The 27,851-nt window shown below is 40.7% G+C and overlaps 1 protein-coding gene across 2 annotated transcripts in view; it reads right to left on the bottom strand.

Annotated features, from left to right (window-relative positions):
• Nucleotides 1-12,694, bottom strand: part of LOC111150776 (ral guanine nucleotide dissociation stimulator like 1) — a 161,808-nt gene extending 149,114 nt beyond the window's left edge. The window contains exon 1 of one of the 2 annotated variants that reach the window (XM_022508368.1): nt 12,535-12,694. In XM_022508368.1, the coding sequence (XP_022364076.1) occupies nt 12,535-12,666 (132 nt within the window). In that variant the 5' untranslated portion in view covers nt 12,667-12,694. The remainder of the gene's footprint in view (nt 1-12,534) is intronic. The other variant, XM_022508370.1, reaches the window with a different exon arrangement.
• Nucleotides 12,695-27,851: the final 15,157 nt, after the last annotated feature.

Here is a 27,851-nt window from a genome sequence, read left to right as displayed (position 1 = left end):
TGGGAAGACATGCAAACTCTCCCACATACCCTGCATTTGTAACCCAGAACAAATGTAAATAATGTCATTTCTTCCTCATGTGTGCCCCCTTCAAGGGGAAACACGCTTAAAAAGGACTGAAGACACTTCCTTTCCCTTTCATGGGAAAGATTTCCATTTGTAAACTCCTCTCCCCCATCCCCTGCCTCTTTACTGTCTCATGCCAAGCTTTTCCTGACATAATGGGGGTTTCAAGGAAACAAAAAGATTCTGAAGTTTTACAGTGAACACACTGTGGAAAACGATGGGCTGAAACAGAACTGCTTTGCAAACTTTTTCCTGGAGACTTAAGATCCCCATGAATGCAAGCCCCATGAAGGAATGACTTCCAGAACCTCAAGAAACTTGTCTGTCTTTCTTTTCCCTCCCTTTTTCCCTCCCTCCTTTCCTTTCTTTTCTTCCTTCCTTCCTTTTCCTTTTTCTTTTCTTCCCTCCCCTTCCCTTCCTTCCTTTTTTCCTAAGTTTACCTGCAGTCTCCTTTACTCTCTCTATTAAAATATAAAGAAATGTTCATGTCTGGTATGGTAAAGGCAGGGTTTATTCTAGAACTAGGAACCAAACAGAGCAGGATAAATTGATCACAACTGCTACTAAATTGATTGCTACAAAAGAGCTTTTTAAAGGAGAAAGCTCTCTTCCTATCAATCCTGTCTAATTTTACCCTCTAGAAGGGTTTGCCGTCCCATTCAAATCATCACCTGAGCCACCTGAATCAGGAGCCAGCATAACACAAGGTTTAGAACACCGCCCGTGCACTCTGATCCCCGAACACGGCCCCTGAGGAGCAAGTACACACACTGCTAACCTGTCACCCCACCTCACACACAGGGTAAGGGGGCAGTCGAGTTGAGTGGTTCTGAAAAGCCCATATCTGGTCACTACACCACAGATATCTGTGTATCTCAACCCAGTGCTGTTTAGTTGGGCTTGACTGTCTTCCTGCCTGAGGGATCGCTCTGTAAGAACTTTAATGAGGGGAGTCTTGGGGCGCTTGGGTGGTTCAGTGGGTTAAGCATCTGCCTTTGGCTCAGGTCATGATCCCGGGGTCCTGGGATCGAGCCCTGCATCAGGCTCTCTACTCAGCAGGGAGCCTGCTTCCTCCCCTCTCTCTGCCTGCTTGTGATCTCTCTCTCTGTCAAATAAATTAATGAAATATTTTTTTAAAAAATGAGGGAAGTCTCATTACAGTCAGGCAGTTGTGTCCATCAGTTCCAATTCTACAGTCAGTTAAAAACATAGAAAGGATCCTGGAGTGTGGGGCCTTCCAGATGGTAGGGGAAATCCTAAATTCAGAGAGCAGGGATTAAAAGCAGCTGCTGTACAATGGATAGGCCAATATGGTGTAACATTTTGTACTCTTCCCCCATCACAGATTTGTTCAACAATAATAAAAGTCTGCATCTATTGCTTATTATGTAGAAGGCACTGTTCTGAGCACTTTACATATTATAACTCAAAAAATTGTCATAACAAACTTGCAAGTATATCATTTTTATAGAGGAGGAAATGGAAGTACAGAGAGATTATGAAATTTGACAAACTCACACAGCAAGTCTGGTTCCAGAGTCCATGCTCCTAGTCACTCTGTATGTTTTCTGTATTCAGTAAATATTTATCAAGTACTTACTACGTGCCAAACATTGTGAATATTAATGGACATATACAGATGAACAGGACAGAGGCCATGAGGAGCTTACATTCTAGTTTGGGAGACAGCAATACATAAACATACACGTCCCACTCATGTGATGAGTCTTATAAGATCGATAAGCAGATGTATTATGAGACCACACAGTGTGGTCACTAACCCCGACCAGAGGAGTCAAGGATGTCTTCCTTGAAGAGGTGGTACGCAAGCACCTTTTCACACCAACGCTGAAATGTAACCAGAACGAAGATCTGATATGCAAAAGATCCCCTTTTGGTTTAGACTGTGAAACTTATTAAAAATGTTATGCCTTAGTCCTGAGAGGAAAATATATAGCGGTACAAGCCTTTCTCAAGAAACAAGAAAGGTCTCAGGTACACAACCTAACCCTACACCTAAAAGAGCTAGAGAAAGAACAAGAAAGAAACCCTAAACCCAGCAGGAGAAGAGAAACCATAAAGATCAGAGCAGAAATCAATGAAATAGAAACCAAAAAAACAATAGAACAAATCAACGAAACTAGGAGCTGGTTCTTTGAAAGAATTAATAAGATCGATAAACCCCTGGCCAGACTTATCAAAAAGAAAAGAGAAAGGACCCAAATAAATAAAATCATGAATGAAAGAGGAGAGATCACAACGAACACCAAAGAAATACAGACAATTATAAGAACATACTATGAGCAACTCTACGCCAACAAATTTGACAATCTGGAAGAAATGGATGCATTCCTAGAGACATATAAACTACCACAACTGAACCAGGAAGAAATAGAAAGCCTGAACAGACCCATAACCAGTAAGGAGATTGAAACAGTCATCAAAAATCTCCAAACAAACAAAAGCCCAGGGCCAGACGGCTTCCCGGGGGAATTCTACCAAACATTTAAAGAAGAACTAATTCCTATTCTCCTGAAACTGTTCCAAAAAATAGAAATGGAAGGAAAACTTCCAAACTCATTTTATGAGGCCAGCATCACCTTGATCCCAAAACCAGACAAGGATCCCATCAAAAAAGAGAACTACAGACCAATATCCTTGATGAACACAGATGCAAAAATTCTCGCCAAAATACTAGCCAATAGGATTCAACAGTACATTAAAAGGATTATTCACCATGACCAAGTGGGATTTATTCCAGGGCTGCAAGGTTGGTTCAACATCCGCAAATCAATCAATGTGATACAACACATTAATAAAAGAAAGAACAAGAACCATATGATACTCTCCATAGATGCTGAAAAAGCATTTGACAAAGTACAGCATCCCTTCCTGATCAAAACTCTTCAAAGTGTAGGGATAGAGGGCACATACCTCAATATTATCAAAGCCATCTATGAAAAACCCACCGCAAATATCATTCTCAATGGAGAAAAACTGAAAGCTTTTCCGCTAAGGTCAGGAACACGGCAGGGATGTCCGTTATCACCACTGCTATTCAACATAGTACTAGAAGTCCTAGCCTCAGCAATCAGACAACAAAAGGAAATTAAAGGCATCCAAATTGGCAAAGAAGAAGTCAAACTATCACTCTTCGCAGATGATATGATACTATATGTGGAAAACCCAAAAGACTCCACTCCAAAACTGCTAGAACTTGTACAGGAATTCAGTAAAGTGTCAGGATATAAAATCAATGCACAGAAATCAGTTGCATTTCTCTACACCAACAACAAGACAGAAGAAAGAGAAATTAAGGAGTCAATCCCATTTACAATTGCACCCAAAACTATAAGATACCTAGGAATAAATCTAACCAAAGAGACTAAGAATCTATACACAGAAAACTATAAAGTACTCATGAAAGAAACTGAGGAAGACACAAAGAAATGGAAAAATGTTCCATGCTCCTGGATTGGAAGAATAAATATTGTGAAAATGTCTATGCTACCTAAAGCAATCTACACATTTAATGCAATTCCTATCAAAGTACCATCCATTTTTTTCAAAGAAATGGAACAAATAATCCTAAAATTTATATGGAACCAGAAAAGACCTCGAATAGCCAAAGCAATATTGAAAAAGAAAGCCAAAGTTGGTGGCATCACAATTCCGGACTTCAAGCTCTATTACAAAGCTGTCATCATCAAGACAGCATGGTACTGGCACAAAAACAGACACATAGATCAATGGAACAGAATAGAGAGCCCAGAAATAGACCCTCAACTCTATGGTCAACTAATCTTCGACAAAGCAGGAAAGAATGTCCAATGGAAAAAAGACAGCCTCTTCAACAAATGGTGTTGGGAAAACTGGACAGCCACATGCAGAAAAATAGACACCACACACGAAAATAGACTCAAAATGGATGAAGGACCTCAATGTGAGAAAGGAATCCATCAAAATCCTTGAGGAGAACACAGGCAGCAACCTCTTCGACCTCAGCCGCAGCAACATCTTCCTAGGAACATCGCCAAAGGCAAGGGAAGCAAGGGCAAGAATGAACTATTGGGATTTCATCAAGATCAAAAGCTTTTGCACAGCAAAGGAAACAGTGAACAAAACCAAAAGACAACTGACAGAATGGGAGAAGATATTTGCAAATGACATATCGGATAAAGGGCTAGTGTCCAAAATCTATAAAGAACTTAGCAAACTCAACACCCAAAGAACAAATAATCCAATCAAGAAATGGGCAGAGGACATGAACAGACATTTCTGCAAAGAAGACATCCAGATGGCCAACAGACACATGAAAAAGTGCTCCACATCACTCGGCATCAGGGAAATACAAATCAAAACCACAATGAGATACCACCTCACACCAGTCAGAATGGCTAAAATTAACAAGTCAGGAAATGACAGATGCTGGCGAGGATGCAGAGAAAGGGGAACCCTCCTACACTGCTGGTGGGAATGCAAGCTGGTGCAACCACTCTGGAAAACAGCATGGAGGTTCCTCAAAATGTTGAAAATAGAACTACCCTATGACCCAGCAATTGCACTGCTGGGTATTTACCCTAAAGATACAAACGTAGTGATCCGAAGGGGCACGTGCACCCGAATGTTTATAGCAGCAATGTCTACAATAGCCAAACTATGGAAAGAACCTAGATGTCCATCAACAGACGAATGGATAAAGAAGATGTGGTATATATACACAATGGAATACTATGCAGCCATCAAAAGAAATGAAATCTTGCCATTTGCGACGACATGGATGGAACTAGAGGGTATCATGCTTAGCGAAATAAGTCAATCGGAGAAAGACAACTATCATATGATCTCCCTGATATGAGGGAGAGGAGATGCAACATGGTGGGTTAAGGGGGTAGGAGAAGAGTAAATGAACCAAGATGGGATTGGGAGGGAGACAAACCATAAGTGACTCTTAATCTCACAAAACAAACTGAGGGTTATTGGGGGGAGGGGGGTTGGGGGGGTGGGATTATGGACATTGGGGAGGGTATGTGCTATGGTGAGTGCTGTGAAGTGTGTAAACCTGGCGATTCACAGACCTGTACCCCTGGGGATAAAAATATATTATATGTTTATAAAAAATAAAATTTAAAAAAAAAAATAAAAAAAATAAAAATTAAAAAAAAAAAAAGTTAATTTTTCTCATGAGGGGAAATCTTTTCCTCCCAGGAAGAGTTAACCTGACTTCCCAGATGGACCTCATTCCTAGGAATGAATCTCAAGGAACCGTTCTCAACAATGGACTTTCTTCCCCAAATAAACACAGCTGTTTAGTGTCAAAAAAAAAAAAAAAATGTTACGCCTTGGTCTTACCGTAACATGGTCTTATACCGGGCAACTTGGGACTCTGGTGACAAGAGCCAATGGAAAAAAACCAGAAGATGTAAAGTTGGCCGATTGGAGCTGGAGAGACTTCCTGATGACAAGTGTGTGCCCCATGGTAACAGCAGACTGGTGAGCAGTGTTTCATGGGCACAGGAAAACACTGATGTGATTCTGGCAGGTTTTAATGTCCAAGGAAGTGACAAGTGTTCAGGAAATGGGTAAAAATATCCAGGTTCCAAACAATCAGACTGTTCACAGCTGGACCCCAATCAACAGCTTGGGGGATGTGAATTAGAGCTCAGCTGTGCAGAAAAGAGAGCTACCAAGAATTTAGCAGAGTTTTAGGGATCCATTTAAATAAAATGGTGTTAAGGGCAGGGTGCAATTCTCCATGAGATACTGGCATACTGTATGAGAGAGCCGAGATGGAATTCCAGTCACACACACTGGGCCAGTGCTTTGAGGAGTGAAAGAAAGTCAGGACTCATTGGGCACACTGGTGTTTACTCACACCAACCCTGCAGAGCCACGCCTTCTGAAAGCAAGACTGGTACCATTTACCGAGCTGAGGGTCCTGCCCTGGCCCTGATTAGTTAAAGTCTGGGCAAGGAAACCAAATGTAGAATCAGATTGACTTAAATAATTTTGGTAGACAACTTTGTGAGAAAATAAGCATAGAAAAATGAAGAGAGGGGCGCCTGGGTGGCTCAGTGGGTTAAAGCCTCTGCCTTCAGCTCAGGTCATGATCTCAGGGTCCTGGGATGGAGCCCCACATTGGGCTCTCTGCTCAGTGGGGAGCCTGCTTCCCCCTCTCTTTGCCTGCCTCTCTGCCTACTTGTGATCTCTCTCTCTCTCTCTCTCTTAAGTAAATAAAATCTTAAAAAAAAAAAAGAAAGAAAAATGAAGAGAGACAAACCTGAGTTTGAACATTACTCTGCCACTTACCAGCTATGTGTCTTTGAGTATGTGCCTTAACCTCCAACCTTCAAAATCCTGAAGAAAAATTATCCTTGGCTGTGACAGATATACTGATGAATATGAAAGTGCCAACTAAATACAGTTCTTGACCCAGAGAAGGTGCTCGATCAATGGTATTTTCCTTCGCTCACAGGCCACAATTGAATATATAAAATTCCATTTCTCACTTCTGATGATACATCTACTTTACTCATTCCATGATGAATGCGTGATTTAATCTCCAAAGCATGCATGATGACCACATTACTATTTCTTCCTCCAAGAATGTGATGTTACAATGTGGGGCCCCAGTCCCGGTCTGGATAGAGAAGAGGTCATATGTCCAGTCTCCATACAGGCATTCACTAGTTTAATTTCACACAGAGAACATCTCTGTTCCATAGCCACAAGACAATGTTGCTTATCTTGGCAGCCTTCTCACAAATGTAAAACACTGAACACAGATAAGCCCAGTGGCACAGCAGATGACTCAATGCAAATTCAATCAGCAATGAGCAAAAAAAAACAAACAAAAAACCAAAATGTCACCACCACTAAGTGCTATCTTATGGTGAATCAAATGAATCGCCTTTGTACCCACAGCTGGCAATATTCTGGTGGATGTAACAATTTAGAGAAACAATGTATTAGTGTTAAATAATGATTATATGATTACATAAAGACTACGAAAATGTTTTGTCAATCAATCATCAGGTTTTTATTTCAACCTGTGTCTAGCAGTATCCTCATGCTTTGGGTTTATAGTGTAATAGAATTAAAACTAAGGAACATGATCTCAAGGACAGAGGATCTAGCTGAAGAGAGAGAATTCCCATCCTGAAAAAAGAACAATCCCAAATAATTCCCCATTGAGCACTGACTGGCACAATGTAGATGGAAAAGAAACAGACCTAAGTGGGCGAGGTTTTGAAGTGCTTGAGGCTGTCCTTCACATGTCTGACAAAGTACCATTTCTAAAAAACAAATCCAACCATGTCACTAGCCCCGCCTAACACCCTTCATTGACTCCCCAAGGCCCACAGGATAATTTCTGAAATTCTGGGTGGAGCACATAAGACTTTTCATTATTTGGTTCCTCTCAGCTTCATCTCTTGCCATCCCTTTTCTCCTACAAACGCTCCCAACTGCAGGATATTCTCTCCAATACTACCCTTTACACAGTTTTCACTCTTCCAGGAATATTTTCTCTCATTCTTCTTCTGAAATCCCATTTGCTGGGCTCATGTATGCTTTTCCTTTAAGAATGAACTTAAATGTTAGACTATTATGTGATTAAGACATCAACTCTTATTGTGTTAAGCCACTTAAATTTTTGACAATATTTGAGAAAGCATTAGTCTTACTTTAACTAATATAGTTTTTATTCCTTTAACTGAAACTGAGACTAACAGACAAAACCCAGGAATGGCTCAAGAAAGAGAATCTACAGGGAATCCCCACTGCATAAAACTACGACCCCAAAATGTTATTCCCTCTGCGTTCAGATGAACCAGGAATGACATGCCCTCCACAACAATATCAGGAAAGTTTCTTATCTTAAAATATGGCACTGAATATGAACAGGGATGGGCTGGGAAGAGAGGAGTCAATTCCCCTTGGAACTAATTCTCACAAAAACACCCACCCACAGGCTTTTATCCTATATTCACATTGAGTAGTCTGAAAACTTCAAGCTAAGAATTTACTTTAAAGTGACTTCCAGTTGGTAGTGCTCCCAGAAGTAAAGGCAAATTCTCAACAGAGAAAGCTCCCTTTATTCCAAGAAAAATGAACCCACAGTCAAAAATCATAAAACCACAAAGAAACAAAACATCATGTGCAAAAGGCAACAGAAAGAACAGATAGCAAAATAAGATCCATAGCTATTAGAATTGCCAACTCAGAATATAAGACTATTATATTTAATATAGTTGAGAAACACTCCTCCATGAGTCTCTCTTGTTTCTGTATGTCTTGATTTCTATGCCAAATGATCAAGGCCTGGCTGATCCTTACCCAGATCATTTTTCAGGCCTGTGTCTGCAGTCCATTGTTAACCTTAAAGGATAAGGTAGCATCTCCTACTAGGAGAAAATGCAGGCTTACTTACTGTCCACTATAAACTGGAAAGTTTCCCAAAGTCAGTGATCCTTTCCTGTGCGGGCAGGTATCTAGGCCCTGGGAGAACTGCAGCATAAGGAACCAATAAAAACATGCTGACACTCTGATTACTGTTTCTTCTGTCTCTGAGACAGAGGAGTCTCATGTCTTTTTTCAGTATCTATTACCTTGGCAAGCGAACTTGCAAATAGCGTAAGATCTCATAACCTTCACAGTTCTTGACAAATAGCCTTCTAAAATAAAAACAGGAATACAAATCAAGACACTAAAAAATGACTAGAAAATTTTAGAAAGAACAAAGCAGAACTTCTAGAAGTAAAAAATAGAATAACTGAAATTTAAAACTCACACTGGTTGGGTTAAAAAGCAGATTAGAGAGAACTGAAGAAAGAATTAGTGAATTGTAAAATAGATCTAAAACTAATCAGAATATAAGACAGAGAGAAAAAAAGATAGCAACTCCAAAAGAGAGGTTAAGGGACATATGCAAAGAGTGTGAAAATCAAACATAAATCTTGTTGGAGTAACAGAAGTAAAATGAAGCAAAAGCAATTATTTGAAAAGAAAATTACAGAGATGTTACCAGACTGATGGAAGAGAGCATTCATATATTTGGGAAGCCCTATGGGTTTTATTTAACCCAAGAAGCTAAATAAAAAGAAACCCACACCTCAACACAGAAGAATGAAACTACAAAACAGCAAAAATGTAGAGAAGATCTAGTGAGTTAGAAAAGACATTATATCCAAAGGAATAAAAAATTAGTCTTTTAGCTAGTTTACAACAGAAACAATGGAAGGCAGAGGACAATGGGATGTTTTTAATGTACTGAAAGAAAGTAACCTGGAATTCTATACCCATCTAAACTATCATTATAAGAGCAGGCTCAAAATAAAGGCATCTTCAGACAAAAAGAAAAAAAAAAGAGATTCTTGCTCCAGCTAGACCCTCAGAAAAGTAAATTCTAAAAAAGAGAGAGAGAGAGAGAGAGAAAGAAAAAGTATCTAAGATGGAGTGATATATATCAAGAATTGATGAGTAAAGAATGAGATTCTATTTTATAACAATGAGGTCAAAAAAAATTAAGAAATCTGACAATTACAAAAGTTGGCAAGGATGTAGAATAAGATAAATGTTATGCACGGCTAGCGAGAGTGTAAATTGGTACTGTTCTAGAAAGCAATATAGCAATAACTTGCAAAATGTAACTTGGATGTACCGAACTAAAAATTCACCTAATAGGTATTAACCTAGAAAGATTCTTATACATGGAGCACTCTTACAACAGGGCACAGACATGCATAAGGTTATTCTTAGCAGATTGTTCATAATGGCAAAAAAATAAATAATTAAAATGTCCAAGAACATATGAATTAACAAATCATGGCATAACCACATAACGGCATGTTATTCAACAGTAAAAAATTAATGAATTACTACTAAATATCTTAGAAACAGTGAAAGAAGTGAACCACCAAAGAAATAAGACCTATATCATATATATATGACCAAATAACTAGTTTGTTTAACTAAACAATGTTGTTTGGGGATACATATATATTGAAAAAATCTTTTAAAAATGTAAAGAATGATCAAACACAGCCTTCAAGAAAATGGTTAACTTTTTAGGAAAAGGAATCAAGGAAATAGGATGTGGAAGAGTCCACATATGTATTCAACAAATTGGTAAAGTTGTAGTTCTTAAGTTCATAATGAACTCACAAGTGTCTATTTAATATTATGTTCTATAACTTAGATATGTATTATTTTGTAGATATCAAATATTACAATGTAAAGAAATGAACATTTAACAAAAAAAGAAAAGGAGAAGAGAGAACTTCCTTAAATTTTAGTAGTGAAAATCTTACAGCAAAGGGGTATATAGGATAAAATGTTGGTGAAATAATGAGGGTGAACTACTGAAGCATGCCCATTAAAGTCAATAATTAGACAAGATATTCACTGATTATCATAAAGATGTTGACAATCCCCAAACTAATCAACAAACTTATTTCAACCCTAGTCAAATTTCCAGCAGACTTTCCTTTTTCTTCATATTCACAGAACCTAACAAGCTCATCCTAAATTCGTATCAAAAATGTAAGTTCCAAAAACAGCCAAAACAATTTTGAAGAGCAATATTTCAGTGGGACATACCCAATTAGATATCCATGTTTCCTTTAAAGCTAAAACAGTCGAGGAAGCATCACACTATCAGAGGGTGTACGTAAAGAAATATGATACATGAGAATATCACCAACTTAAGAAGAAATTATGGACACTCAAAAATGGTGCTGGGATAACTGACTAGTCATATGGGAAAATTCATGTTAAAACAACAAGATCCCATTTCAAAACAATAAGATCAGCCAGTATTTAAAGGTCTGGTAAGATCAGCAACTGGTGAAGATACGGAGCAGGGGGTGGGGGGAGGATTCTCATATGCTGCTAGTGGGGATATAAACTCATATCCTCATCTTGGAAATCAATCTGGTAATAACTAGTAAAACTGAAGGTTTTCATACTTTATAATCCAGCAGGCCCCCTACAGGTGTCTATGCTAAAGAAATGTACTACACTACCTTGTATTGAAAAAAACCTGGTGTTAATAAGAGAACAGATAAACAAATGTGACTCAATCAAGAGAATATAAAGAAAAGTAAAATGTGAGTAAGCTAGAACTACATGTTTCAAGCACAGAAAACAGATAAAGTGGAAACCAAATGTTAAGTAAAAAAAAAAAAAAAGCAAGCCATAGAAGTAGATATATAGTATATAACTTACACAAAATTGAGAAGATGTAAATCAGTATTATATATTGGATATGTGGATAACAGGTATGTACCATATATACTGAAATATGCATAAGAATGGCAAATGCCTAACTTGGGGAAAGGATTACCTAGGGGAAACAGGAGAAGAATAAAATTAGGTGGCAGAGCCAGCATGAGGGTGAGCAAGCAAGGCACTTCAAAATATAAAGACGGTTGACTCCCAAGTTCACGCAAATGCAGGACACAAACCTACGAGAAAGTGCTTCCTTAAATGTTGTGCCCTTGGCACCTCACTCAACTGACCTGAGTCTTGGTCCTATTAGGTAGGTTTTGTAGAGACTTCAACTGCTCTGTGTGGAGATTTATTCCTTTAAAAAGAAAAAAATCTGTTGGGCAAGTATCCCTACAGAGAGGGTTCACATTTTTGCTTGGGCAGTATTCACACGTTTAAGACTGCATTTGTCAAGTTACTTTCTTGAACTGGAATTGTCACAACATGTGGATATGGGACACTTGGACTCCAAACACCAGTGCTGTGAGGAGTTGCTACAATGATCTCTCATAGAAGATTCTTCTTCTCTTTACAGAAGAACCAGAAAAAAAGACATGTGACTGAGCTTGGCAGTGAGCCCCTCTCTTCCACGGCTTTGCATCTGGAGCAGATACATACATGTGAGAATGAAGAGAGGATGGGGAAAGATTGGAATTTATACCAGGGGTAGTGCCCTGAACAGTTCTTATTGACTTGACTCTTGTCTTCTTTCCAATCCAAGTTTTCAAAGCTTCTCATCAATTCTGTGAGCCTCCCAATATCCTCCTATAATTTCCCATTTTGCTGAAATTCGTCAGGGTCCATTTCTGTTGCTTGCAACCGAAGAGCCCTAATGATACACCAAGCCCCATCCTGTCGAACAATGAATCTATATAATTCCACTTGTTATGATTGATCCTTAGGAATTAACTTTCTCACCATGATTTGATTTCCCACTTAGGACTGGCAGGATTCTAGAAGGAGAATGTCTACCTGTGTATTTTAAGTACTTCCTGTCCGTGCCACCTCTTTTGGCTAAATCACCGTGGCATTATGAATACCCAAGAAACACACTCCTAACTTACTATTCTCCATTCACAGGTGGTATCTGAATAAAAATCTGCTGAGCTGGTCTGTGGTGCTGACTGTACTAAGAACTGGGAGTCTCAAGTCAAAGAAAATCCATTATTGTACAAACTGAGTGATTTAGAGTTGTCTTACCTCCTCTGTCTTTAAAACTTCCCATATCCGAGCATGATCGTCCACCAGCCAGTGTCCTGTGCTCTCAACCTTGTTGGAAAGTTTGAATTTAGACGCCACTTGAGTAGGCGCTCCCACAGGTTTATCCTCCATCTTGAAAGAGCCAGGCAGGAGGCATTACGGACCTGAGAGGAAGAATAAAGTGTGATCCAGGTTAAAACATTAATTACCATTAAAAAAAGATATGAAAGCAATTTCTTGTGCTTGATTTGTGGATAATGAGACCACTGAGGATGGTGTCACAACAGACATCAACCTTCATGGCCCCTTTTTATATTTTAAATATTCATTATTGCTATTTTAATGCATGCTTCTGTAGGCAGGGGTGCATTCTGATAAGGTGATGGGAATTTTAGAGCAAAGGAAGAAGCATCATTTGCCTATTATCCCAATTGGCCTCTTTGCTCTGGCCCCTCAGGTGGATGTAAGAGAAGCCCAAGAGAAGTTTCTTCGTATGTCCATGCTGTGTGTTGCACGTCGGAAAAAGTACTGGAAAGAGGCGTCTTCCTCTTCAAACATCTATCGGGTACTTGTTTATACGAGGTTCCATGCTAGGCATACACAAATCGTTTGGTAGCTTGGCTCTTAACCTTAAGAAGGGTAATGTCTCAGGGCAGAAAGGCTTATAAACAAGTAATCACAATGTGGTATATTACGGCACTGTGTGCTCAATGCCGCAATCACCGTTTTTTTGCAAACTGCAATGGAAGCACAGAGAAATATTCCCTTTGATATTTATCAGCTACATTACTTTCCTGAGCCCTAGTTTCATCAGCAGTTGCTGTAAAGACAATATTTTAAAATTGATACCAATTCTATAAAGTTTGCTTCCTTGACATCTTTCCATCCGCCACTGGCTTATCTGGAATCGCATGGTGCCTGCTCCACGCCATCTTGTCCTAAGGAATCTCCTCGCCTCCGTTCAAGTCCCCCTGAATCTATGCTTCTCAGGGTAACTTTTTTTTTTTTTAAAGTAAATCTGATAATGACATCCCACCTACCTAAAACTTTCCCTAGAGAATAAAATCCTAACTCCTCAAAATGGCAACCACGGCCCTCCCTTCCTCCACCATACCCGGCTGCCTCCTCAGCCACCGTTTCTGCCTTCTGAAGGTACACATGCATCTCAAATATATCCAGTAGCTTTAGGCTTTCTTTGGGACATCTCCTCCCACCGCTCACTCCAAGGGAATAAAGCCCCCCTCCTCCTCTGTTGCTCCCTCTATATACTCTGGAAAGATGTCTATTGGGCCACCTCTAACACTTTATTACGTTTATTTGCTTTCAGCTCTATTTCCACCTTCTGGTCTTTTAAGCATCTTGACACTAGAGATGGTGTCATACACAGAGTAAGTACTAAACAAATGTTTGAGGAATTAGTTAACTCAGTACGTGAGAAGAATCCAGTGAAAATCGGGCAGCAGAGCCAATATTTTCAAATAACAGATGTAAAAGTCAAATTACGCCTTCTCTTTCACCTTTTGATTGATTTCTTTAGTGGGCTGCAGGGTCTTCAAGAGGAAGAGCCAAGTCTAACGTTCATCATGCATCCCCAAGCGGCTCACTGCTCATTAATTAACGGACTAGTTTTCATGGAAATGGCTTCAAGGAATGGAGCCTGTCCGCAAAAAAGCAGGTCTTATGCTCACAGAACCTACAGCCCAAATAAAAGTAGTCAGCAATGAGCACTGATAAGCCGAGCAGGGGTGGGTGGTCAGAGGATTTGAGAAAAGCTTCTTGGACAGCTGACTTCCTTCTCTGCCTCACGCACTCCATCTGGAAACCGTGGAGAGCAAACCGTCTGCTTGCAGAGAGGCATGATGAGGAAGGAAGCTGCTAACCAAAACCACCCCACAGCCCTTCCACACGGGCAGCACGGAACACAATCCTACTAGGAAGCAGGAAACCAAACATTCATAATTAATGAACAAATTCATGGGAGAGGATATGCTAATAAATGATGCCGACACTTACAGCCGAGGAAATAAACAAAGCAGAGTCATGTGGAGGTTTCAGTCCAAAAAAAGGAAATTAAAATAAACAGGCACAATGGAAACAGGCCAGATTGGTAGGGAAGGAAATTCCATCATTGTTATTGGAGATAATACTGTAAACAACAAATAATAAATCAAAACAAAGTGGAAAAACTACAGAAGATGGTTTGGGCTCTATCCTCCGCCGATCATGGAAACCTAACTGGACGAAATAGACAGACTACAAAATCTCAGGGCAAACAATGGAACATCTGTAAGTGTAATGTATCCAGGTGACCCCACGGTGACCCCACCCCACCGCTGCCCACAGCTGCTTTCTCATCACTGACATGTGGGTGAGAGTTGGCAAATTGTCAGTATTGGAGACTGAACTCTACTGTGTCCTGGCTTCCCACAGATTGTTCCTTGCCCTGTTTGGGGAGAAGATGCAACTAAATGAGTTTTGGACCATTACGAGGTCCTCGGGAACTAGGCATGGAAGCAGAGAGGCAGCCAGCTCTTAGCACGCCCTTGAAGCACTTCAAGATCCTCCATCCCATCTGAAATTTGAGGTCTTTTTACCCATCCTCAGGACCTCTCCTCATTCAAAAAAAAAAAAAAAAAAAGACCAAATATGCAGCATATAGTGAGCTCCCATTGCATACCAGCCCCCGTGTTGGGATTTTTCACATTATCTCTACACCATACAATAACCCAGCAAGGAAGACTTCCCCATTTTACAGCTATGACAAATTCTACGCAAGGCAGCTAAGTAAGTTTAATACAGTGCTAGAAAGTTGTAGAGGCCCCAGGTTTGTGCTTTCTCTCCTAGGTCAGGTCAGCAAAACTTCAACCCCCACCCCCAACCCCGTCACTGGTAGAATGAGACCACCCTCTCCTGCTCTTTCCCCCATGGATTAAAGTGTCACTGTCTTAGCTCACTGGCCCAGTAGTGCCCACTGAGAGGTGGTACATCCGATGAGTAAATGAGGGAAGAGTGGGATTGATACAGAGAGGGAAACATCCTAGAAAACTAGATCATTCCTTTTCCTTTTTACCCTCATCTTAACTTTTTTCTCTTTCTTTTTTTTTTTTTTCTTTCTTTCTTTCTTTCTTTCTTTCTTTCTTTCTTCCTTCCTTCCTTCCTTCCTTCCTTTCTTTCCTTTTTAAGTTAGCTCTACACTCAATGTGGAGCTTGAATTCACAACCCTGAGATCAAAAGTCCATGCTCCACCAACTGAGCCAGCCAGGCGCCCCACCCCATCTCAGCTTCTGACCAGGGAAGACAGATGCTTTCATTCCACCAAACTTATCTTCCCTGTTCTTACTTTTTTTTTCCATTTCATGAAGTAAGACAGTGTACAGTCATAGCCCTTTTACAGTTAGAAAAGGCATTTCTCCAGCAATTTTCTATTTGCAATTTTCTGTTTACAATTTTGCGCTTAATTTTGCTTCTGTGTTCTCTGTGATCAGGTATCAGATATCTGTGATCAGGTATTTGCTTTTCTATACATACAGCTTCTTTTCTCTACCCCACTTGACCCTGAGAACAACCTGCAGACGATAAAAGCCATGTAAAGGTTCTGAAGATGAGTTTGCTTCATATCCTAGAGCCCTAATATTCCCACCAAAGCTTAAAGTTCTGTGTTTTGTTTTCTTTTTTTCAATTTGGTTAAATCCAAAGACCATCTTTTTTTTTTTTTTTTTTTAAGAGGGAGAGACAGAGCATGTGCATGAGTGGGATGGTGAGAGAGGGGCAGAGGGAGGGAGAGGATCGTAAGCAGGCTCCACGCCCAGCATGCAGCCTGATGTGGCAGGAGCTAGAGTCAGAGGCTTAACCGACTCAGCCTCCCAGGCAACCTAGGGGCTAATCTTAAAAACGTTAAGTATTGGGGCGCCTGGGTGGCTCAGTGGGTTAAAGCCTCTGCCTTCAGCTCAGGTCATGATCTCAGGGTTCTGGGATCAAGCCCCGCATTGGGCTCTCTGCTCAGCAGGGAGCCTGCTTCCCCCTCTCTCTCTGCCTGCCTCTCTGCCTACTTGTGATCTCTGTCAAATAAATAAATAAAATCTTTTTAAAAAAAAGTTAAGTATCACATGATGATCTAAGAACATAAACATTTGCCATTACTAGTAACAGTTCTTGTGATTTGGTAAAAATTATCTATAATTCTCATGGATACAACCTTTTTGAAGCATGGCTTTAAAAGTAAGTGCTAGGGCACAATTTCATTGAAATCTGCATTTACTTTATTAATCCTTATGTTGGACTTGGTTTGATAAATCAATCTTGACTTTTTTGAATTTGACTTTCCCTTCTATTTTAGTAAATAACATATGAGACATCCTTCTAAATCATTATCATTTTTCCCCTCCCTCTCCCCCACCATTTTTTTGGAAGGAAATATTCAGAACCTATTTAATATTCAGAACCTTACTGGGGTGGTTTGGTGTTTCTAGTCTTTGTCTAGTAGAGCCATGTTTCTCTCCTGCCCCTGCAGATTCCGTACTATGCACTGATTAAACGGCATTTCCACTTGATTCCCTTACACACATACTCTTGCTTCTGCCTAAAAAAAAAAAAAAAAAAACAAACAACTCTTGATCTTTTTTTTACCTCAACTCAGATTTCTTCTCATCTTGAAAATGTCTAGTATTTGCCCTGTTTCAGTCTGTTCCCATGATTACTAGTGTTTCTGCCATTTATTTCCTCCTACCTTCTCTCATCCTCACTCTGCCTCCTAATGAGCTCAGGTTCTGTGCACATGAGACAGACTTAAGGCCTTACCTTACCTCTGATTATCGTCAACTCTTTCATCTGAACGTCTATGTGTCAAGAACGGTCTTTGCATTTATTTACAGGGTTGAGAATGGCATAGTACAGAGAGCGCTGGAAAAGACCTGGGCTAAAATCCTAAGATTGCAGTAAGTTCTCTGTGTAACGCTTGGGCAAACCATTTCACTGTTCTCAGCCCCCGGTTCCTCATCTTTAACGTGGATAAAGAGACCGTAACACCGCTGAGGCCCCCTACAGATATAAAATAAAACACTCACCTCATCCCCCCAAATGTAGAAAGCAAAACTACTGTGCACTAAAGTATTTTTCCAGTAGAATGGAGGGATTTATACTACCAAACACGACGGCGAAATGCTGTAATTTTTATGGGTCCCTCACATATTGTACTTACTCCCACAGGGTACACGCATTCACGACTCAAAATCAAACAGTAGGATATTATCACAGCGCAGTGGCATTCACAGATTGAACACCTGAGCTGTGATTTCAGAAGCAACTCAAAATTCTCTAATGCGTGGTCAACTGTAAATTCACCCAGGCTTTGTAAGGCTGGTGTTTGGGTGAGCTCAATGATTCTTAGCATCCAAATCCTGGTTCAGGTAGACATCTCTAATCATAATTGCTACTGTGGTATTCATAAACTGGGGTATCCAAGGAGGTCTTAAGATACAGCCTTCCCAGTACTGGGGTGCATCATAGTGGTCTCTTCCTTCTGAAAACAGAGACAGAAGCAGCTGTCTGGAATCTAGAATTTCTGCACGGAAATGGAGACTGGAGCGCGGACAGACACCAGACAGGAAGAACTACAGGGAGTCATGGCATAGATTTCTAGCACTGAGCAGCTTTCTTCCTGGGAAAGCAGGGGTCAGACTGCTTCAGAGCAATACTGAAAAGGTGGGTGTGTTTGAAGTGACAGTCGATGTCAACGTATTAGGAGCAAAAGAGATCATCATTATCTCCTCCTCCTCAGAAACCCAACAGCATTCTAGTCTCTATAAGGCAACTCACTTATATTCTGCATATTGGTTTCTTTCGCTCTTCTCGATTAACTCCAGAGTCCCCTGCTGGACTGCCAGCTCTTTGAGAGACTGAACCTAAATACATCCAATTCCTTCAATTTTTTTTTTTTTTTAAAAAGCTTAATCACCCTTTTATAAAAAATCATTTTATTTTCTTTCCACTAAAAAAAAAAAATACTTCACTGGAATAACAGTTTAAACATTTACTATCATGATGTATTTTGGAACAAATGTCAATCATTGGGAAACCATTTTCAAAGGAATTTTAATTATGTCCTGTCTTACTGAGCACAGAGCAAGGTTGCACAATAGAGTCTATGGAATTATAAGGGACTTTCTCTGAGAGCAACTGTCTCCTGTTAAACGTAGAACATTGAAGAAGTGCAAGACATTCCTGCTTCACTCAAGTTGATAGTTTTTAAGGCAGGTCCATGTGCACTTCAGACTTTATGTGCTACCAGCCCCCCCACTCCCACTGATAGTACTTGGCAGAAGTTTTTAATAATAACTCCAAAAAAGAAAAACCCAGACTGAGTTTGTACTACCCTTGTGAACCTCCCTGGAGAAAATGTTGCTCTTTGCTCAGCAATTCCTGCTCAGCAAAGAAAGCCAACACAAGGAAAACAGCTGGGCTCCCTTCCTGGTCCCCCGTTCAGTGCGGGCAGTCTGGAAACAGATCTGCAAAAGCAGACGTGGGGGAGGGAGAGGGAGGATACCCAAACAGAACAGAGCCCGAGATCAGGAAGAATCCCTCGGCGTTGTAAGAAAGAAAGAATTCTGAGGGACTGTATTTTTTATGGCCTGCATTTTTATTACAATAAAAGGCTCAGCGATTCTGTTGCTTGAAAAGAATGAGATGAAACCGTAAATCACATGACCATCCCAGGCTCAAATGTTTCACAATTCTGTGGATTCCAGCTTTAACTTGCTGAATGAGGGCAAAATGCAAAAAACCATCAGGGGAGCATCACACAGTTCAATGGTCACAGGCTAATCTTTATCTTCGAGTTGAAGGAAGTCAAGCTGACTCAGGTCGGAGTCATTCTTTTGGTACCAACAATGGCTATAGGAATTCAGCGGTGAGGTAGCGATCACCGTGCCAGGCGCTGGACTTGCCCATCATGAGCCTCAGTGCACCCTCACAGCAGCCTGGGAAAAGCTCAGATCAAGACAGATGAGGGAACAAGCCTGGGGTTTCTGTCGAGCTCTCTGGACCCCAGAGCTGCGACCTTCCCGGGAAACGTGCTGCCACACCATAATCGCCTGTGTTCCACTTATAAAATAGCATCGTGTCCATGGTGGAAAAGCTGAATTTGCAGGAATCTAAGCTCTTGAAAAGATCTGGAGGTGGGCTTCTGATACGAGCAATGCAAAAAGCTGAAAATAATATATTCAGGGAAGGAAGTCTGTCGAGGTTATCAGTTAACGCACAAGATCATTTTAACTAACTTCCAAGTAGACTGGCCTTTCCACATCTCAGGTTAAAGGGCAGTCTGTTCTCAATCTTTTACTTGACTAAAAACAGAAGTCTAATCTACTTAATTATAGTCACTTTACTAGGCTATAGGATAACGGCAGGTCCCTATGGGGGAAGATCTCTTTTAAGAAAACACTTCCGGGAGAAGCATGGACAGTGACCTGGCACTAGGCCACTCCTTATTCTTTCTCAATCTCCAAGCAGCAAGGACACCATGGCTTTTCCATATACCATATATTCCTTTTTTCACCATGTATTCTTAATTAAACTCTTTTTTCATTAGATCAGATAACATCTTGCCCCACATGGACGACTCAGATGAGTTTCACATAGTAATGATTAAATCTTCTTGGTACTACTAAATACCAGACACCAATTTGCTGGGCTAACGAAGTACAGGAACCTTTATAATCAGGGCAGCATCTTCATTTTCACCTAACTATGTTGTGCCTCCCCTGATCTTGACCTTTAAAATAGGCATAAATGCCTGTAAGAGAGGCCAAGGCCGAAAGAACGGATCCAATATTCATCCAGCATGGGAGAGGGAGGGAATCTCTGTGCCTTGTGTTAGGGAGAGTTCTCCCACTGGGTCACGTTTTCTACTTTCTTCTCAGCTTTTTGGTCTGCACCCACGATGTAACATGGTAAACAACCCATGTGGGATCAAAAACTCAAGATGACCCAGATGGACACAGATACATTAAAGAGACAATCAAACGGAGAAGAAACCACTAGAGATGCTGCTTCTTGACTCTTGACCCTTGCATAGATCTAGCAGGCTTGTCCCCTGGTGATCTGTGTGTCCTGAGCGAACACAACCGAATGTCAAAGCCATACCCTCTGGAATTCTAAGAAACCTTCCCATCGGCTTGAGGCTGCTGCAGCATCATGACATTTTTATCAGGAAAGGCAGTGATGTTGGTCATGTTTCACATTCATTGGAAAAGACGCAATCATTATTTTCAAATATTTTTATTCAATATGTTCAGCTGTTTTCAAACAGTCTTTTAGCAAACTCGGTAAGGATGCTCAACTTCCTGTTCCTTCTGTGTCTGTTTTGTCTCACGTCAAGCTCTGCATGCGTGTGCCATAGACGAATGGTCCCACATTCGTGGGTATGTGTATTGGCTGAGAAGCTGCTATTGAACTTACCCTCCATGGTCACTAAGGATAGAATCCTCACTTTATTTTGGAGTGAACCAAAGGATATGAACCCTAAATGAGACAACTGAAAACCAAATTCTACTCCCAAATCCTAAACAAATTTCCAAAACATATTTGAAAACGGCTTTGCATAGTGAGAATCAGGAGCGTTTTCAACTCATCTGGTGGGGAAGGCCTTGCCAGGACAGATTAAATAGGTACTGACTTTGAACCTACTTTTTCTTTAAAATTGCAACCATTCCGAGCACAGCCAAGCCTGGATTTCTCATCAGGCCTTCAGAACAGCATCAGCCATCCGTCACCGACTTTTCAAAGGCTGCATGAAATGCCTTGCGTACCTCTGCTGGGTTTCTGTGTTCGGTCCTAGGTTACGTTTTCACGAAGGCCAAGGGTTAGAGCTTCGACAGATGTGGTTGTGGTCTGACTGGCCAATTTTATCTTCCATTTTACGGACACATACAGTATTTGAGAGCCACATTTGTGAAATGGCTCCATTCTGATTGCACCCAATGAGGGGTGGATGGACTGTGGGGCTCGAGATCTCCGTTCAGTGTGGTTTTAGTCTCAGAGCCACTGTGAAATCCACCAAGGCATCTGTCTGAGGAGAAATAGGGTCATTTCCTTCTGTGTCACCATTCCGTTTCAACTGGGCTGTAGGTTCTTTTCTCTTTCTTTTATTTTTCCCTTCTTAAACTTTCAAAGGACTTTCCACTTCCTCCGGTGTTTGCAATGACCACAGTTTGACCTTGCTATTTCCAACAAACCAAAGTAGAAAGTGAATGACATGGTGTCTTGGACTCAGACCTCTTAGCAACTGTGCAAATATACTACTCCGCATCCCTGACTTCCTCGCTGAGGGGTTGATGGGCAGACGTGACTTAGCACAGCAAGCAGCGACTTCCAGGGAACGGGCTGGGCAGGCTGCTTCAGCCCCGTTCAGCACTGTGCCATGTGCAGGAGGGAAGGGAAGTCCCTAACAGTTTATTTAGCTACAGCCTAGTCATTGTGCCAGGTGTGTATGAGGCAGGAACACAAAAGATCAATAAACACAGGTACTCCTTTCACCGGCTTACATGCTGGGGGTTCTGAATCTGAATCACTGCGAAGTCCGTAATCACAGGAAGAGAAAAGGAAAGATTTCAAAAGGATAGGATACATTTCATAGATAGATTTCAAAATGATCGTAAGTGTTAGATATGAGCAAGAGCGTTACAGTGAGGGCTCTGAGAGCGAGGTATTAATTCCCCATTAGATGACACCGAAGCCCAGTGCAGGTAAGTGAATTGCCCAGGATCACACAGCAGAATGCAAATTTGAAAACAGATCTGTCTGACTCCGAACACAGCTGCCCTTTCCATTCTGTGGTGGCGTTTCCAAAATTTCACAGAAATGCGGCCATGTTCATTTTTGGCTTTGTAACTTTAAGGCTTAAAGAGAAACACCAGTTCCTTGCACTCATGTCACAGGGGAAAAGCCAGGAGGGTTACTAGAATTTGTGTTTCCTAACCCATGCTTCCTTATCTACCAAAGCTGACAGTCAGCTTCTTCCTCCCTCCTTTCAAGTCCCCTCTGCACTTCTACTTGCTCGGGTTCCAATCATGCTTCCCCAGCCCTGCCCTTCCAGACTTAAACAATTATTTCCTTATTTTTAAAAAAGTGGCAGAAAACAGAAGCAAAAAATTGACATCGCTAGTTCTTTCACTTCTCATTCACATATGTAAATTCCTGCTACAAAAGTATGCTGATCTGTAGTCTAAGGGTTTTCTTTTCTTTTCTTTTCTTTTTTTCCTCAAAGACTCTTTAAAACAACATATGGAACCTATTACAGTACTCACTGACTTCTTCACTTTTGCTTCTGCTCTGGAGGGTGATGGGTTTATGATTTACAGCTCAAGTGAATGCAGTTCTTGGGTTCACTGCCCCAATTCGATTGTGGTTGACATTGATTCTGGATACCAGAGAGATTTTAATTGTTAACTTTATCGTATACTGAAAAATGATTTACATGCTAGTGAAGCTTAAGCTGGCTCAGAATCTCAACTTCTATACACTCATTCCATTTTTTTCACTTCAATCTGGACCACAAGAAAATACGGGGTTTTCTTCTCTTCTTCTGTGTGCCCTAAAAAGGAATCCCAAGCTAGTTACTTTATAGCTATAACATCACGAGAAGGATGAAATATGGTGATATCAGTCCAGATAATTTTCAGGTCTTCCTTGAGAACGAAGTGCATTGATTAAGTCAGCCTAGAAATCTGTCAACAGGCTGCCTGGGTGAAGGTTGATTAACTCTCTCTCCCCTTCTGTCTCCTTGCCACAGACCTCCCGAGTTGTTTTAGATTCTACTCCAGGTCCTAGTGGACCAATTCATCAAGAATAAGTGGTGTATTCTCCAAATTAAAAGCTGGCAACGCTAGCCTTCCATGTACAGTGGGCTGTCATAGCTGGTCTCACGTAACCAAAAAGGAAATTGAAATAGAAAGGCAGGACTTTGCATACACTCAAGCAGCAGATTCGCAGGGACATCAATTTTAAATATAAGAGTCCCCGATGCTCTGGTCTGAGCCACTGAGCCAATCTAACACACTCTCCTTTTCTCCACCTTGATCTTAGGGAGGACTGGTAGTGAAGTAAATAAACTTCCTCACAATCCTCTCTGCTGGGCCTGACCGTGCACACTTTCCTCTGGGTCCAGCTTGGGACTTCTGGTGCAGAGCCCCTGTTTCTTGGTCTTAGCCAGTTTGTAAGGGGGAAGTTACCTTGTATCACAGGTCAAACAGTTAAAATCTTGCTTCATTTGAATTATAATGACCTTCTAGGGCTACGCACCAGAGGTATTAAGAAAATTTCACACATGTTGCTCCTAGAGGGTAATAACTTGTATACCTGTTCCAAAAAAAAAAAAAAAAAAAAAAAAAAAAAAAAATCCAGAAAGAAAGAAGAAAAGATGGGTGAGTGAGAGTTCCCCAAGGGGAGAAAGAGACACCATTTCTCTACTGCACAAAACTACAGGCAGGTCCAACAATTGGTGTCATACTCCAGTGAGTCCAAAGCAGAATGAACACACCCCACTTATTACCCAAGACAATGTACTGGTGTGCAGAAAAAAAAGAATGACAACTTTGATTTATATGTTTATCTCATCTCATCTTTTTTCCCATTTTGTATATGTTTTATCACATATATAAATGTTGGAGTAATAGTGCATGTATGCAATTTATAAGTAATTGTGTATCTAACAAAGGATACTCAAAAATATTGTACTGAGTAGAGTACTCCACCAAAACTTTTTCAAAATCACTGCCTTCCACAAATAACGCATCCACGTTCATGCCTCTTAACTCCCTACAGAAACTTTCTCTTCCTCATGAAGCTCCTGTCTCTACCTATAGCAGTACCATCCACCCAAAAACCCAAACTAGCTATCCCAGAGTCATCTTCAAATGCTCTATATCCAAGGAGTCCCCAAATCTTACTGACAACTTCTTTGAGGCATCTCAGGCTAGAGCCTCCTCTGTATGCTAGCCACCGCCCTTGATGTATACTTCCATTATCTCTGGGTTGAACCAGTGCAAGAGCCAAGTTACTAGACTCTCTGCACTTGACTCTTCCTGGTCATTCTCCATACTGTCACCAGAGTGGTTTTCCTAAAAATATTTTTTTAGGAAATTGCCTTGCTTAGGAACTTGCAATAGGAATGCACCCATAGGAAAGAGTTCAAGGCTCCTATCCCAGTTTGTCATGATCTGGCCACATCCTGACCTTCAAATCGTATATTCACCTTGGCCCAAGCCAATTCCGTACTCTCTCCCATCACTGAACTCACTGTTCTCCAAATAGGGCCCTTTCATACCTTTGTTATGTTGTTACTTCAACTCAGAATATTTCACCCCCCCTACTCCATCTCCTCTTTGTCTTTGTTATAGCAGCTGAGTCTATATCCTCCTAATACAATGCTTTTACTTGTTTGGCATACACATGCCTGATACTGTGATACATTATTCGTGGCACCCTGTTTTGATTCTCATTTGATACACAGAGTAGGTAGCAGAGCCATGATTCCAATCTCTATCTCTCTTGCTCTAAGGTATGTGATTTTAACCACTGGGCATTAAATTTAAAGCAAATGTAAATATCACCCCCTCAGTCCCAAACCCACTGGGGAGAGTTAACGACTCGACTCCTCCTGTAGAAGTTGTTCACAGTTTTATCACAGCACTTACAACACTGTAGTTTAGTTTGCACCCTCAGAGACCAAGCTCTTAGAAGTCAAAGACTATTTGTACTCCCCTGCATATGTTGGGTATTTAGTGCATGCTGGCACGTATAAGGTGCTCAATAAATATTTGTTGAATAAATCAACTTACACATCTTCGGTCCCTCCTCAATCCTTACCTTTCCCCCTCAATTCACTATGCCCCATCACAGCTTAAATATAAGCACAAAAGTCACAGGAATATCTGACACAGTACTCAATACAGAAAAAGGCTTTATACAATAAAGCCAACACCATGTCAATACCATGACAAAGTTTCCCTACAAGAACTTGCCTTGAAAAACAGAGCGACCATTGCATCCAAAGCCATAAGATACCTAGGAATAAACCTAACCAAAGAGGCAAAGAATCTATATTCAGAAAACTATAAAGTACTCATGAAAGAAATTGAGAAAGACACAAAGAAATGGGAAAATGTTCCATGCTCATGGATTGGAAGAACAAATATTGTGAAAATGTCTATGCTACCCAATGAAATCTACACATTTAATGCAATCCCTATCAAAATCCCATCCATTTTTTTCAAAGAAATGGAACAAATAATCCTAAAATTTATATGGAACCAGAAAAGACCTCGAATAGCCAAAGCAATATTGAAAAAGAAAGCCAAAGTTGGTGGCATCACAATTCCGGACTTCAAGCTCTATTACAAAGCTGTCATCAACAAGACAGTATGGTACTGGCACAAAAACAGACACATAGATCAATGGAACAGAATAGAGAGCCCAGAAATAGACCCTCAACTCTATGGTCAACTAATCTTCGACAAAGCAGGAAAGAATGTCCAATGGAAAAAAGACAGCCTCTTCAACAAATGGTGTTGGGAAAATTGGACAGCCACATGCAGAAAAATGACACCACACACGAAAATAGACTCAAAATGGATGAAGGACCTCAATGTGAGAAAGGAATCCATCAAAATCCTTGAGGAGAACACAGGCAGCAACCTCTTCGACCTCAGCCGCAGCAACATCTTCCTAGGAACATCGCCAAAGGCAAGGGAAGCAAGGGCAAAAATGAACTATTGGGACTTCATCAAGATCAAAAGCTTTTGCACAGCAAAGGAAACAGTCAACAAAACCAAAAGACAACTGACAGAATGGGAGAAGATATTTGCAAATGACATATCAGATAAAGGGCTAGGATCCAAAATCTATAAAGAGCTTATCAAACTCAACACCCAAAGAACAAATAATCCAATCAAGAAATGGGCAGAGGACATGAACAGACATTTCTGCAAAGAAGACATCCAGATGGCCAACAGACACATGAAAAAGTGCTCCATATCACTCGGCATCAGGCAAATACAAATCAAAACCACAATGAGATACCACCTCACACCAGTCAGAATGGCTAAAATAAACAAGTCAGGAAACGTCAGATGTTGGAGAGGATGTGGAGAAAGGGGAACCCTCCTGCACTGTTGGTGGGAATGCAAGCTGGTGCAGCCCCTCTGGAAATAGCATGGAGGTTCCTCAAAAAGTTGAAAATACAGCTACCTTACGACCCAGCAATTGTACTACTGGGTATTTACCCTAAAGATACAAACGTAGTGATCCGAAGGGGCATGTGCACCCGAATGTTTATAGCAGCAATGTCCACAACAGCCAAACTATGGAAAGAACCTAGATGTCCATCAACAGATGAATGGATAAAGAAGATGCTGTACACACACACACACACACACACACACACACACACACACACACACAATGGAATACTATGCAGCCATCAAAAGAAATGAAATCTTGCCATTTGCGATGACGTGGATGGAACTAGAGGGTATTATGCTGAGCGAAATAAGTCAATCAGAGAAAGACAACTATCATATGATCTCCCTGATATGAGGAAGTGGAGATGCAATGTGGGGGATTTGGGGGGTAGGAAAAGAATAAATGAAACAAGATGGGATCAGGAGGGAGACAAAACCATAAGAGACTCTCACTGTCACAAAACAAACTGAGGGTGACTGGGGGAAGGAGGGTAGGGAGAGGGTGGTGGGGTTATGGACATTGGGGAGGGTATGTGATATGGTGAGTGCTGTGAAGTGTATAAACCTGGCAATTCACAGACCTGTACCCGTGGGGCTAATCATACATTATATGTTTATAAAAAAATTTAAAAATTTTAAAAAAATACAACAGAGCGACCACTATTCACAAGGACAGTTTTAATAAGGTATAGTTTACATGTCTCATGTTAAAGATGTACTCTCTGACTTATGACAAATGTTTATGCCCATGTTAACAACACTAAAATCAAAATATAGAACATTTCCCTCACCACAAAAGGTCATTCCTTTAGGTCTCTTCCAAGCTGATCTCACCCCATCACTGTACCCAGGCAATTGCAGATCTGCTTTCTATAAATACATGGTACATTTTTCCTTTGGAGTTTCATGTCATTGAATATCATATAATATCTACACCTTTTTATCTGACTTCTGTCCCTTCCCATACCTATTCTGAGACTGAACCATGTTGTTGCAGTCTAAGTAGTTCCTTCACTTATACTGCTGAATAGTACCCCATTGTTCAATATTTTATTTATACATTTACTTGTTGGTGAACATTTG

Source organism: Enhydra lutris, unplaced genomic scaffold (genome assembly GCF_002288905.1).
Source record: "Enhydra lutris kenyoni isolate GAN:26980312 unplaced genomic scaffold, ASM228890v2 scaffoldscaffold24, whole genome shotgun sequence".
Taxonomy (NCBI): domain Eukaryota; kingdom Metazoa; phylum Chordata; class Mammalia; order Carnivora; family Mustelidae; genus Enhydra; species Enhydra lutris.
Note: the sequence above shows the minus strand (reverse complement) of the source record. Positions and strands in the feature narration are given on the sequence as shown.